At 36.4% G+C, this 14,333-nt stretch overlaps 1 protein-coding gene across 2 annotated transcripts in view; it reads left to right on the plus strand.

Moving 5' to 3' along the window:
* Nucleotides 1–14,333, plus strand: part of LOC150091755 (endoplasmic reticulum disulfide reductase DNAJC10-like) — a 156,357-nt gene that overhangs the window by 28,165 nt on the left and 113,859 nt on the right. For both annotated transcript variants that reach the window (XM_090385579.1, XM_090385580.1), the window contains exon 6: nt 1,410–1,535. In XM_090385579.1, coding sequence (XP_090241705.1) covers nt 1,410–1,535 — 126 coding nt within the window. The remainder of the gene's footprint in view (nt 1–1,409; nt 1,536–14,333) is intronic.

Here is a 14,333-nt window from a genome sequence, read left to right on the forward strand (position 1 = left end):
ATTATGGCACTTTGAATATCTCTTTGGCTAATTTCTATTCTCCATTATTTTCTATGTACCCTGTACTATCTTGAATATGCTTTGCATGTTAATTACCTCAAGTTGGACTTTTTTTTTACTCATTTGTAATGTTATTTTTCCAATGTTTCTATCTGTTATTTTTTTTTTATTATTACTATTTTTTTTAACTTTAATTTCTGAAAATTCTAATTTTGATTATTTCCTTTATTATTTAACACTTGTCAGCTATACTGGTCAAAATAGGCTTAAACTGCTCATGAATGGCTAATTTTTCTAATTGCTTTTGTTACAAATAAATTTAACTGGCTCCTGTCCTGACTGCTTTATATTCTGTTATTTATATTGGTGCCTCTGTTAAAGACCATTCCTAAATACATAGAATTACTAAGTTTCCCTTTTTTTTTTATTTAGTCTATGCATTGTATAGATACAAGGAAGTGAGACTCCTAAGCACCTACCAACTGCTACAGAAAGCTGAGGCAGTCTTTGTTTACAATGCTTTGAAGACACCAGGCTTCTCCCCCCCCATTCAGATCCTTTTTCATAACCATAATCTAAGAAATGAAGCAAACCTGAAGGTTCTTCCACTTTTCAGAAGTGCCATAAGTCAGAAAAATATAAAATATAGAGGCACTAAAACCTGGAAAAATTTTCCTGTAAAAATCAGAAATACTGCTTCACTGAACAAATTCAAGAAAATACTAAATTGAATACATTGCCAGGGATGTTTGATTCAAATTACCTTCCACTCAACTCCTGGATTTTAAAAACATAGAGAAAATCATTAGCAATATGGAAATGTACAAATGTTAAAGGAAGCAGTTGGCAAATAATTTGCAAATTTCTGTGCAGACATCTCATAATTTTCTTTCATAATTCTAATTGCAAACATGTTTACAATGCAGTTATAAGTAGTGATGGTGTTTGAAGTCTTCTGTAAAGAAATGTACAAAAAATTCAAATTTATTTATGTCTTATCTGTTGAACATTACCCATATAATTTCAGAACTGTATATTTTTATTGTTAATTTTATCTTTTTCTAAGGGAACACCCCCTAAAAAGCATTTGGCTTATATGTTCTCCCTCCCTTTTTGCTGTTATCTCCCAAAAAAGTGTAACATAAAATAAGGATAAATAAATAAATTATTATTATTATTGTTGTATGGCGTAATTTTCATGCCAAGTTGTCTAAAACTTAGTTACAGCCAAGTTGTCTACAACCTATATCTAATCCATTCAGATTCTTGAAGGTCATTTAGAAAATTGTGCTACAAAATGATGACAGTGCAGAACATGGTATTCTGTTATTATTGAGCAGCACAATATTACATATAATAATGATCCAGAAAACCAAAAATTATTTAAATTTTTTTAAAATTCATTTTAGTGGCGAGCTTTAGCACGAGAACTGGAAGGTGTTTTACGAATTGGAGCAGTTAATTGTGAGGAAGACTGGAGCTTGTGTAGGCAACATGGTATACGCTCCTATCCTTCTCTTATATTTTATCCAGAGGTTAGAATTTTTTATGATTTTTATATTATAATGGTCAGTATTAGTAAAATAATATTAGTAAAATAATAAGAGGAGTTTACCTCAATATATTGAATAATACAGCTCTGATTCATACTATCTAATTATAATGGTCAATGTAATTTGATTTTTTAGGAGCATTGGAAATATATAGATTTTTATTTGTAAACAGTTGTTATGTATTCTTGATTATTATTATTGAATTTGTATTCTTGTTTAGAGATTTGTAATGTAAAATTTCCAAGCTGAGGTCATTAGCATTAGTTGAGGCATATGATGCAAGAAAGCAAGCTTATACAGCATCAGCCAAAAAAAAACCCTCCCCGTTTCACTCATCCGGTCATTTTAGTTCAGCCTTAAATTTATTTAAGCTATCAACTTCCACAACAACAGATGGAAGTCTGTTCCAGCAATCAATTATCTGCTGGCTAAAGGCAAAACTTCCACACATCTATTCTATAACTGTCTTTCCTCAATTTTAATCTGTCCCCTCAAGTTCTTAATCTCAACAAGCGGAAGTATCCTGTCAGTGTTGAGCCTGCTCAAACCATTCAAGGCCTTATACACCTCGATGAGATCACCTCGCAGTTGCCTAGTCTCCAGGAAGGACTTTAGCCTTTCTTTGTAAGCGCATCCCCTTTGTTCCTCTCACTAATCTTGTAGTAGTAATAGTGGCATGTGATGCAGGAAATCAAGCATATGAGCTTATGCATCAGCCAAAAAAAAAAAAAAATTCACACAACAATTCCCTCTAAATGTTTGTCCAGTTCCTCCTTAAATTTATTTAACCAATCAAATTCCACAACGACAGATGGAAGTTTGTTCCAGCAATTAACCACCCGCTGGCAAAAGGCAAATTTCCGCACATCTATTCTACATCTGTCTCTCCTCAATTTGAATTTATGCCCCCTTAGGTTCATAATCCGAACAAGTGGAAGAATCCCATCAGAATTCAGCATGCTCAATCCATTCAAGGCCTTATACACCTCAATCAGAGGTGTATAAGGCCTGCAGCAATAATTCAGACACAGCATGGGTTTGTTAAGGGAAAGTCTTGTCTGACAAATTTGATAGGATATTATGATGTGGTTACAAAGGAACTGGATGCAAAAAATAATTTTGATATCATATATTTGGATTTCAGGAAAGCTTTTGACACTGTTGCGCATGGAAGACTATTGTACAAATTGGAGCAGAATGGTATTAAGGGTTAAGTTGCTACAATGGATAAAAGGATGGTTAAGTGGGAGAAGACAGAGGGTGGTAATCAATGGGTGCTGCTCTTCTTGGACTAATGTTATTAGTGGAGTCCCACAGGGTTCGGTGTTAGGTCCACTGTTGTTTTGTATATTTATCAATGATATTAATGAAGGTATATCAGGCTTAATGTCGAAGTTTACAGATAATACAAAGGTTGGCAGGGTTGTTAATGACAGTAATGGCAGTGTGCTACTACAACAGGATCTAGATAATTTGGGCAGATGGGCTAAGAAGTGGCAACTGAAGTTTAACCTCGACAAATGCAAAGTACTGCATATGGGTAGAAGTAACCCCAGCGAAACGTACCAACTGTGTGTGGTACTACCCTTAGAGCGGTAGAAAATGAAAAAGACCTGGGAGTAATTGTGCAGTCAGATATGAAGTTTTCTGAGCAATGCAGACAGGCTGCCAGGGCAGGTCATGGGGTTTTGTCAATGATATATAGGAATTTTGCTAGCAGGGAAAAGGAGGTGATTATCCCTCTGTATAAGGCACTGGTCAGGCCACGCCTTGAGTACTGCGTACAGGTGTGGGGGCCTCATTTTAGGAAGGATGTAGATTTACTTGAGCGTGTACAGAGAAGGGCAACAAGATTGGTGAGGGGAATGAAGGGATCCTCTTACTAGGAGAGGCTTAAGTTCTGCAAATTGCAGTGGCTGGAGACTAGGCACCTGCACGGTGATCTGATTGAGGTGTATAAGGCCTTGAATGCGTTGAACACGCTGAATTCTGATGGGATCCTTCCACTTGTTCAGATTACGAACCTAAGGGGGCATAAATTCAAATTAAGAAAAGACATGTAGATTAGATGTGCGGAAATTTGCCTTTAGCCAGCGGATGGTTAATTGCTGGAACAAACTTCCATCTGTCGTTGTGGAAGTTGATAGGTTGAATAAATTTAAGGAGGAACTGGACAGGCATTTGGAGGGAATGGTGTGTTTTTTTTTTTTTTTTTTTTGGCTGATGTTGCATAAGCTCATACACTTGCTTTCTTGCATCAAATGCCACTACTACTACTACTACTACCACCTTGCAGGTGCCTAGTCTCCAGCCGCTGCAATTTGTAGAACTTAACCCTCTCTTGGTAAGAGGATCCTTTCATTCCCCTCACCAATCTTGTTGCCCTTCTCTGTACATGCTCAAGCAAATATACATCCTTCCTAAAATGAGGCCTCTAGACCTGTATGCAGTACTCAAGGCATGTCCTGACCATTGCCTTATACAGATGGACAATTGCCTCCTTTTCCCTGCTAGCAAAATTCCTGTATATCATTGACAAAACCCCATGACCTGCCCTGACAGCCTGTCTGCATTGCTCAGAAAACTTCATATCTGACTGAACAATTACTCCCAGGTCTCTTTCATTTTCTACCATCTTAAGTGTAGTACCACACAGTTGGTACGTTTCTTTTGTGTTACTTCTACCTATATGCAGTACTTTGGATTTGTCAATGTTAAACTTGTTGTCCTTCTCTGTAATCACTCTTGCAACTCTACATCCTTCCTAAAATGAGGCCTCCAGACCTGTACACAGTACTCAGGTGTGGCCTGACCATTGCCTTGTATAATGGGATAATCACCTCCTTGTCTCTGCTAGCAAAATTCCTATATATCTTTGACAGATCTCCATGACCTGCTCTGACAGCCCATCTGCACTGCTCAGAGAACTTCATACCTGACTGCACAATTGCCCCCAACTCTTTTTCATTCTCCACCTGCCTGAGTGTAGTACCACACAGTTGGTACATTTCTCTTGGGTTACTGCTACCCATATGGAGTAATTTGCATTTGTCAATGTTAAATTTCAGTTGCCACTTCTCAGCCCATCTGCCCAACTTTTCTAGATCCTGTTGCAGTAGCATTCTGTCTTTACTGTCATTAACAACCCTGCTAACCTTTGTATCATCTGCAAACTTGGACATTAAGCCTGATATACCTTCATCGATATTATTGATAAATACAGAAAACAAAAATGGGCCCAGCACCGAACCCTGGGGGACTCTCCTAATAATATTAGTCCACTTAGAGCAGTCTCCATTTATTAACACTCTCTGCCATCCCCACTCAACCATCCCTTTATCCATTGCAGTAACTTGCCCTTAATGCCATACCACTCCAATTTGTGCAGCAGTCTTCCATGTGCAACAGTATCAAAAGCTTTCCTGAAATCCAAGTACAGTAAACCCCCGCTATTCGTGGTATCTGTATTTGCAGTTTTGCGTATTCGCGATAGCCGATTTAATATAAAATGAAATCTAAAAAAATGTGAATATTAAAGCGGCGTGAATATTTTTCGCCATAAAAAAACATGGCCGTGGCTAGAATTATCTTTCCCGGTCAAAACAGCGCTCAGTGGGTGGGGGGAGAGGGGTGACAAAATCGCGAGCGTGGATGTTTCTCGCTAATCCTTGTTCAGTATGTGTTATGCGCTTGTCATGGAAGGTTTCGTCGTTTGCTTTTAATTTATATGCTTATAAATTGATATGCTTACAAAAATGATAAATCTACCGTTTTGCAGTGTAAAACAGACTTTTTCGAGCGTGTTAATGGAAGAAAGTGACTGTTGTGGACAAGTTCTTTCTAAGAACCCGTACAAAATTATGGCTACGAATAACAAGGGAAATGTGAAAAGATCAAAGAAGGTGATGACATTAGCGAATAAAATTGAGTTATTAGACAAAATTTCTAATGGTGAAAGTGTCTCCTCAGTGGCAAAAAGTTATAAAATCAATGAGTCAACAATCAATCAAGAAATCGGAAGAAAAAATCCACCGTAGTGTCCGTGAAAACGCGCTAATTGTTTCAAAAATTTGTTCTGTAACTCGTGATGTTAAATTAGAAAAAATGGAAAAGGCTTTAAATCTGTGGAGAGAAGACCGAACTCAAAATAAAATTCAGTTAAGTTCACTCATCATTCGTGAAAAGGCAAAACTCCTTTATCAACACTTTAGCGAAACTGGTGATAGCACTGGTGGGATAAGTTTTTTTGCTAGCAAAGGCGCTGGTTTGAAAGATTTGTTTGAAATTTCTTATAAATATTACATTTAATATTAAATTGTTTCTTATTTTCATTTCGATGCCATATGCGTGCATTTCACTATGTACATAGTCATAATATGAAGGTACATATAATACATACATAGACAAAATTTTAGACTAGTTTTTCTTATATATTTCATACTTTGGAACGGAACCCCTTTATTACTATGGGAGCCATAACTCAGTATTCGCGTTTTCGTTATTCGCGACATTTCTCAGGAACGTAACCCCCGCGAATAGTGGGGGTTTACTGTGTATGATGTCAAAATTATTTTTTGCATCCAGTTCCTTTGTGACCACATTGTAGTATCCAATCAAATTGGTCAGACGATACTTCTTCCCCTTAACAAACCCATGCTGTGTCTAAGCTATTACTTCTGTCTTGTCTGGGTGATCTTGCAATGATTCTTTAACCAGTGATTCCATTATTTTACCGAACTCAAGGTAAATTAACAGGTCTATAGTTATCTGTGTCACCTTTTGAACCCTCTTTGTGAATTGGTGATACATTTGCACACCTTCAGTCCATGGGGACTAAGGATGCTCGTAATTATAGCTAAGGGTTTGCTTACTTCCCTTGCTGCCTCCTTGATTTAAAACTGGACAGATTCCATCTGCCCCAGATGCTTTTTTTATGTTTAACTTCAACAATTTCTCCTCAATTTTGCTCTCAGTTGTTACAAAATCACTTAGCTTCCTGTTAGAGTTTGATAAATTTCTTTGATAAATTTTTGATAAGTGTAGATGCAAAGTACTCATTCAGTTTATCAGCTACATGAGCCGGATCATCAGTAGTCAAACCATCTATGTTAAATGGACCAATCTGATTCATCCCTTTCCTACTAGAGTTTATATAAGTGAAGAACTCTTTGCTGTTTTACTTTGCCAAAGATTTCTCATAATCTGCCTTTGCCTGCCTAACCTCCTTTGTGACTTGATTGCAGATTAGCTTATATCTGCCATAGGCTTCTGCATCACCTGATAATTTATATGCATCCCATGCATTTTTCTTTTCTGCCACGAGCCTCATTAATTCATCCGACTTCCATTTAGGCCTGAACTTTGAACAGTATTTCTTAGTTGGTATGAAAAGCCTAGTAGCCTCCAAGATTAAGTCCCTGAAGGCTTCCCATTTAGAATTCACCGTTGGTAACATCAATTGATCCCCCTGAATAGAATTTAAAAACTGTCTGAGAGCACTGTAGTCACCTTTTGTGAAAACAAAAACCCGCGTGATCACTGTCACGTAGTGATTCCTTTGTCTTCAATTTCTTAATGCATGAATAATCACTGCTGATAATCAGATCAAGGATATTACTCCCTCTGGTTGCCACTCGAACATGTTGCTGTAGAAAACAATTCTCTAATAAATCCACAAAAAGTCTTGCTAGCATGCGAGTGACCAACCTACAAGTTCCAGTCAATATCTGGAAAGTAAAAATCTCCCATTACAAGACATTCTGATTTACTGGCCCATTCTATTTCTCTGGACAACTGTTTATTGTACTCATCAGAGTCATTAGGCCTAAAACACACTCCTACTCATTTTCCAGTGTTTATGTCACATCAAACAGACTCAAACATTGCATTGTCCACCCGTGTCAACTGGATGCACTTCCTTAGATTTTTTCTTAACTAACAGCATAACCCCTCCTACCCGTCTGTCCTTTCTGTACATATTGTACTCTCCACTTTCCAATTCTGCACTGCTTATATATGTGTGACACCATTTATCTGATATCCCAACAGTATCTGCCGTTGATGTCTTGATCAGCACTGCAAATTCATCAATTTTATTTACTATACTTCTAGCATTAGTGTACATGCAAGTATACATGCACTTGTTCTTACCCTTAGTTACCCTAACACAGCCCATGTATTTACTTGTTCCATGATGACTCCCAGCAACTCGTGAAGTCCCTAGCAATTTGCTCTCTAGGCTGCTGCTCATTACAATAGAAGCAGTGCAAGAATCACTTTTGCCTCTGCCTATGGCTACCGTTAATCTTTTAGTCTGTGAATCCCCCAATCTAGCAGTTTTCTGACCCACCTAACGCTGGCTCAATAGCATCAGCAAATATTCTTGCACCATTTCTATTTAAGTGTATCCCATCCCTGTAGAAGCAGTCTCTCCTGTTAGCATGTGTGTTTTAAGGCTGAAACTAAAACAGTTGTGTTTTAGTTTCAGTCTAAAGTAGGTTCAGTTTAAACCCATTTAGTGAATAGAATTTGGAAGTATTGCATCATTTTATTCCACATTGACCATTAGGGAGTGTCAATGGCAATTAGTCATTCGGCATGTTTAAGAGGAGTTGATGAATTGTGTGATCTGTGAGAGTTGGCGCCTCCGTAGCCAGGTGGGAAGGAGCAGCAGTGCGTAGCATACGCTTCTTGATTAGACCGGGGTTCGAGCCCGTCACCACCAAATACGGAGGATGCGGAAAGGTCAGGGAATGACCACCACATATCCCGGAGCAATATGGCCTTAGTTGCTAATGCTCCTAAAAACCAAATAACAACAACAACAACAACAACAACTGTGAGAGTTCATAAACTAAATACAGTCCATTCTGGTTATTTGGGACCCATCGGGACTAGTCTATTTTGGAGGAATTAAGCGGCTGCCCCAGTTATCCGAAATATCACGTAAATAGTTAAAAATACAATGTACCCCCCCTTTACAATTGGTTCACTGTACAATGAACTCACGACGAACTCAACATAGTAAAGTACCGTTCGCTATACGATGTGCAGTAAGTGCCGGTCATTGTGATCACGTTTGTGAATTGAATTTTAATTCTATTAAACAGCGATTCTAATTAGCTAAAATAGGATGAATATTATCCACAGGCTATAAAAGCAAAGATATATTAAGCACAAATTTACCCTTTATTACCTTACCAATCAAAAAATTAAATGATACGTGAAAATCGGAAGATATACATGATAATTGGAATACCGCCCCTCTATGTTACCTGGCAGTACTAGGTGGTAGATGACTTTCATCAACCGGTGAAATACCACCACTTTGCTTATTGGAGGCTTGAAGTGGTGAAATCCACGTTTAGTCTCTAGAGCAAAGTTTCCGGCATCCCCCTCCCGCCATACTTCTCCTTCAACCCTTGCACGGTACTAAGTACTATAGGTTTTGATACCTTTCGTGTTTGGAGTTTTCATAAAAAAAAAAAAAAAAAAAAATGTACATACTAACTAGTTGACATTTCTGTTCACTGACATTTGTGTGCGTGGGTTAAAATTTAAAACAGTAAAAAGATAAGTAATCAATAACAAAGAACACGGCACACACAAATTGCAAGTAACACGATACGCACAAGTGAGAACGGAGTAACGAGTCGGTATTATTGCAAATTCAGTAAGATCGAGTTTACTGTCCATTTATGATAGATTTCACTAACAGAAAAGCCCAATAAACAGGTGATTGCTAATTGTGTTATGATTGTGACCGCCATAATTTTGACCGAACCACGTGGTACGTCGGAGACAATCGTAGGGTAATTTCCAGTACTGCGGTTTCCTGCCCCGATTAAGCGGCATTTTGTCCCAATTAAGCGAAGTAAACCCTGGCGATTTTCTTGATTGGTTTCTGTTTTTTAAGATTTGCCCCAAATAAACGGCTGCCCTGATTAACCGGTGGCCCAAATAACTGGAATCCACTGTATAAACATATTTAAATATGAAGTTCACTGCATAGACCAAAGTGTTTGATGAACTAATTATTTTTGATGAACAAATTTTGTCTCCACAAATATATTAAGTAGTTCTCCAGGCCATGATTCAGAGTTAAATTATTCTGTACTGTTCACTCTGTATATTTATAGGTGGTAGATGACTTTCATCAACCGGTGAAATACCACCACTTTGCTTATTGGAGGCTTGAAGTGAAACCCATGTTTAGTCTCTAGAGCGAAGTTTCCGGCATCCCCCTCCCCCCATACTTCTCCTCCAACCCATGCATGGTACTAAGTACTATAGGTGCTACCTTTTGCGTTTGGGGTTTTTATAAAAAAAAAAATAATAAATAATTAAGTATTTTAGTGAGTTTTCTTAATTTCATCCTTTTAAAGGTTCCTTTGGTGTCTTCACCAAAGAAAACTCACCAAAACATCTTCTTTTAACCACTATCTTCAATTTTCATTGTATTTTTAAATTTGGATCAAAGAACCATGTTGTACAATCTATCTTCTAGAGTACATTCTGTGAAATAGATGTAATAGACATTCAAAGAAGGTCATCATGTGTAGTAACCTTGCTTTCATGACAAAAACTTTAGTCTATACAGTGTAGTGTTATAATGATTATAATTTTCTTTTCTGCATATTTTTGATTTTGCCTTTAATGATTTCTTTTCTTTAATGTTAATTTCAGAGAAATGTTGTTGTTGTTATTTGGTTTTTAGGAGCATTAGCAACTATGGCCATATTGCTCCGGGATATGCAGTGGTCATTCCCTGACCTTTCCGCATCCTCCGTATTTGGTGGTGACGGGCTCGAACCCTGGTCTAATCAAGAAGCGTGTGCTACGCACTGCTGCTCCTTCCCACCTGGCTATGGAGGCACCTCAGAGAAATGAGTGAAGAGTATATTACCTTATATCTTGCTTCAGACTTCAGCTATTCTGTACTCTTCACTCATATTTCTCTGAAATTATTAGGGCAATCTGAGGATGTAGGAGAAACTACTACTTCTAAGCATACTACTACATCTTCACCTTCGTGGAGTTCAGGTATTGTCATTCCTACTCCATTAGCCATTTACACCACATCACTATTGCCAAGTTTCATTATAAACAATGTATAACTTATTAGCTAATTTTCTGCATATCAACACAGCACACAGGGGTCGCCACTTTCCAATTCTCACTAGAGGGCCACACAGTATACACAACTCCATTTATTTTTTGGCTGTAGTAAGATCCACACATGGTTCTTTTGCTTGGACATGGTAAGTCTGCTTTAAAGACATTCTTGCTTTTGTTTTTAGCTTTATATCCTTCATTCTGTGTTGGGTCAATGATGATCAATGTGTACTATGCATTATATAAATTCAAAATTTTTTAATTTCTATTATATTTTATATACTCCTAAATTCTATTATTTGTTATATAACCTCAAAATTGATTTTGCCAAAGTGCATATTGATCATTACAGGAACAGAGAACCCCTTATCATTGTTTTTCCTTTCAATTTTGGTGGTTGACCCCCAGGAAGAAGTCACTTAAATTGTAGATATACAGCAATTAAGTTTATGTACATTATCCTTTGTGGATAATATACAAAATGGATAATACAGTTATACGTAACATACTTCACCTCTGCGTTCTCCATAGATTTATCTAGGTATGTCTTATACGATAATCTTCCCCATAAACTAATACATATTTAACAAAATAATATGGTATATATATTTTACATTATGGATGTAGTGTATATATTGCCACTGCAATGGTACCAGCCCATAAATTCTGTATATTAATGGTTATCAACATACTGTATACCTCATATAATATATATAATTTTTTTTTTTAGTTTGACATAATCTGATTCTTTCAATTTTACTGTAGTAAGCCTTAGTGCTTCTACTGTCCTTTTTTTTTTTTTACATAATTTCGTATATGTCAAACCTTGTCAAACCTTACAAAAAAATATGTCAAACCTTGGCAAGACGAGTCTTGTGTCTTGAAATCACTGCAAGACGCAAGAAATGTTGTGTATACCAGGTCATTAATTCGTGTTACGAACGCAGAAAGAACCGAGCGACTGTTCAGTATAGTGTGTAATTTCCGTATTGGCCTGGCCACAATTTTAAATTCGGTATCTTTAAAGAATCTATTAAGCTGTTTGTGCCACTGTTCAACATATGGGACCGAAATAAAGTATTTTATGAACAGTGGCACAAACAGCTTAATAGATTCTTTAAAGATACCGAATTTAAAATTGTGGCCAGGCCAATACGGAAATTACACACTATACTGAACAGTCGCTCGGTTCTTTCTGCGTTCGTAACACAAATTAATGACCTGGTATACAACATTTCTTGCGGTGATTGCGACTCGTCTTACCAAGGTTTGACGCATTTTTCTCTGAATATCTGTGTAAATCAACATGAAGCCTCAGTTCGTGCTTCTCGTTCAGCAGCATCTGAATTAGCCTTTCATGCCATTAACGAAAAACATACTTTTTTATTTAACGAGGTCAAAATACTTAATGTCCAACTTAATTATACGTGACTATTAATTGCAGAAACTGTAGAAATTAAATTACACAAGAATTCTGTTAATGTTCATCGGCCATATTTGATCTCTGATGCGTGGACCTGCATGCGCAAAGATAAATAATCACTATTTAAGTTTCATGTTCAACCCTATTCGGTAATTTTCATTCCTGTGATCAAGACATACGGTTGAAAAGCATTGTCAGCTTCAGGAAGGAAAATCGTTTTGAATATTTTCGTTAGATTCTTTTTAATATTTTTACAGGCATACCTCGGTTAACGTTACCTCTGATAACGAAGCTTCGATATAACCAAGTCCGCAATTTCAAGCCCCATTTAACATAAAAAAAATATTCCAGTTTAATCACCTGAAATCTAAACAAATTGAAGAAATTACGGAAACCTTTGGGGCTTCTCGTGGTTGGTTCGAGAAATTTAAAAAACGGGCCAGGATTCATAGTATAAAATTAACAGGAAAAGCTGCAAATAAGTTTCCAGAAATAATAAATAAAGGAAATAATTGAACGTGAAAATTTTCCACCAAATTTGGTTTTCAGTGTTGACGAAAGCGGTTTGTTCTGGAAACGGCTAACAACAAAAAGCTTCATTTCTATTGAAGAAAAATCAGCTGTTGGGTTCAAAGCAGCCAAAGACCGTTTAACGTTACTCTTTGGATCAAATGCCTCTGGCGATTATAAATTAAAATTGTTATTAGTTTACCATTCAGAAAATCCGAGGGCGTTAAAAGGTAACATAAAAATGAATTTACCTGTAATATGGAAAGCAAATAGAAAAGCGTGGGTTACCAAGGAGTTATTTACTGATTGGTTTGTTAACCACTTTTGTCCTGAAGTAAAACGGTATTGTCAAAAAAACAACTTTGAAGAAAAAGCTCTTTTGTTGTTAGACAATGCTCCGGGACATCCTACTGATCTTAACACGTTGGACACGCATTCCTGTCAAAGTTGTGTTTCTTCCAGCAAACAGAACTTCCCTGATTCAACCATTGGATCAGGAAGTAATAGCATCATTTAAAGCTTATTATCTGCGTCGAACATTAAGCAATTTAAATGAACTAGAGGATAAAGAGGAAATGACAGTTAAAACTTTTTGGAAAAACTACACCATTAAAAACGCAATTGAAAACATTGATAGTTCTTGGAAAGAAGTCACTAAGAAATGCTTAAATGGAGTTTGGCGCAAAATATGGCCAGAAGTTGTACTAGAAGAAGAAAATAGCATCCAAGAAATTAGAAATGAAGTTATCCAGATGGCTCAATCAATAGGTTTCGAAAATGTCGATGAAGAGGATGTTAGAAATTTATTGAATGCAGAAGATGATGGTTTTTTCAGTGGAAGATTTAGAAAACCTTGTTAGCAACGAATAATGAAGACGAAGTTAAAGAAGTTCCTGCCGAAAAAGTGTTAACAACCAAAGATTTAAAAAGGTGCTTAAATGACATTGAAAACGTTTTAAATTTTTTTAGTGAAAATGATCCTGATTTAGGAAGAAGTATTATTGTTAAGCGATCAGTGTTAAATGCAATAACTCCGTATAGGCAATTGTTAAATGAAAGAGAAAAAAGCATAAGCAATCAACTTTGGACTCCTATTTTAAAATGTGATTTCACTTGGTATGTAAGTTGACTGTTTATTTAATAAAACTTTTCTTTGTTCGAAAAAAAAGCTTTTCATTTTCTTTAGGTAGGAACGTATCCCTATTCTGGCCATAGTATTTTTACCTCTGAAAACGAAGTTTCGCTTAACGAAGTAATTTCGTGGAACGCATCCTATTCGTTATTCGAGGTATGCCTGTAATTGTGTTAAATTGGTTTTTAATTATTTTTTACTCTAATGTAAGTTTTTCGATTTTTTTCATTTTAATTTCTGGAGAGTATCATACAGAAGTGTTCTACGTACTATATTGAGGTAAACTCCTCTTATTATTTTACAAGTACTGTACAATATAAAATTATGTTGCAATTTGGCCTTTGATTTACAGATATCAGACACAGTTTGTTTTTTTACACTGTAAATTTCACAAACACTTACTACTGAGACACCATGTTCTAATTTCTCAATTAGTTCTAATTTCTGTGCCACATTTAAGTTCACACGCTTTCTTTTAACTCATCTATCACTTGATGCCATTTTAAATTGTAAGGATTACAAAATTATTTAATAAATAATCACAATTCAGAAATCAGAGAAACACTATGCAATCTGACCACATGATAGAATGAGACCTCAG

The sequence above is a fragment of the Mastigoproctus giganteus genome, chromosome 1 (assembly GCF_048544385.1).
Source record: "Mastigoproctus giganteus isolate SK-2022 chromosome 1, ASM4854438v1, whole genome shotgun sequence".
Taxonomy (NCBI): domain Eukaryota; kingdom Metazoa; phylum Arthropoda; class Arachnida; order Uropygi; family Thelyphonidae; genus Mastigoproctus; species Mastigoproctus giganteus.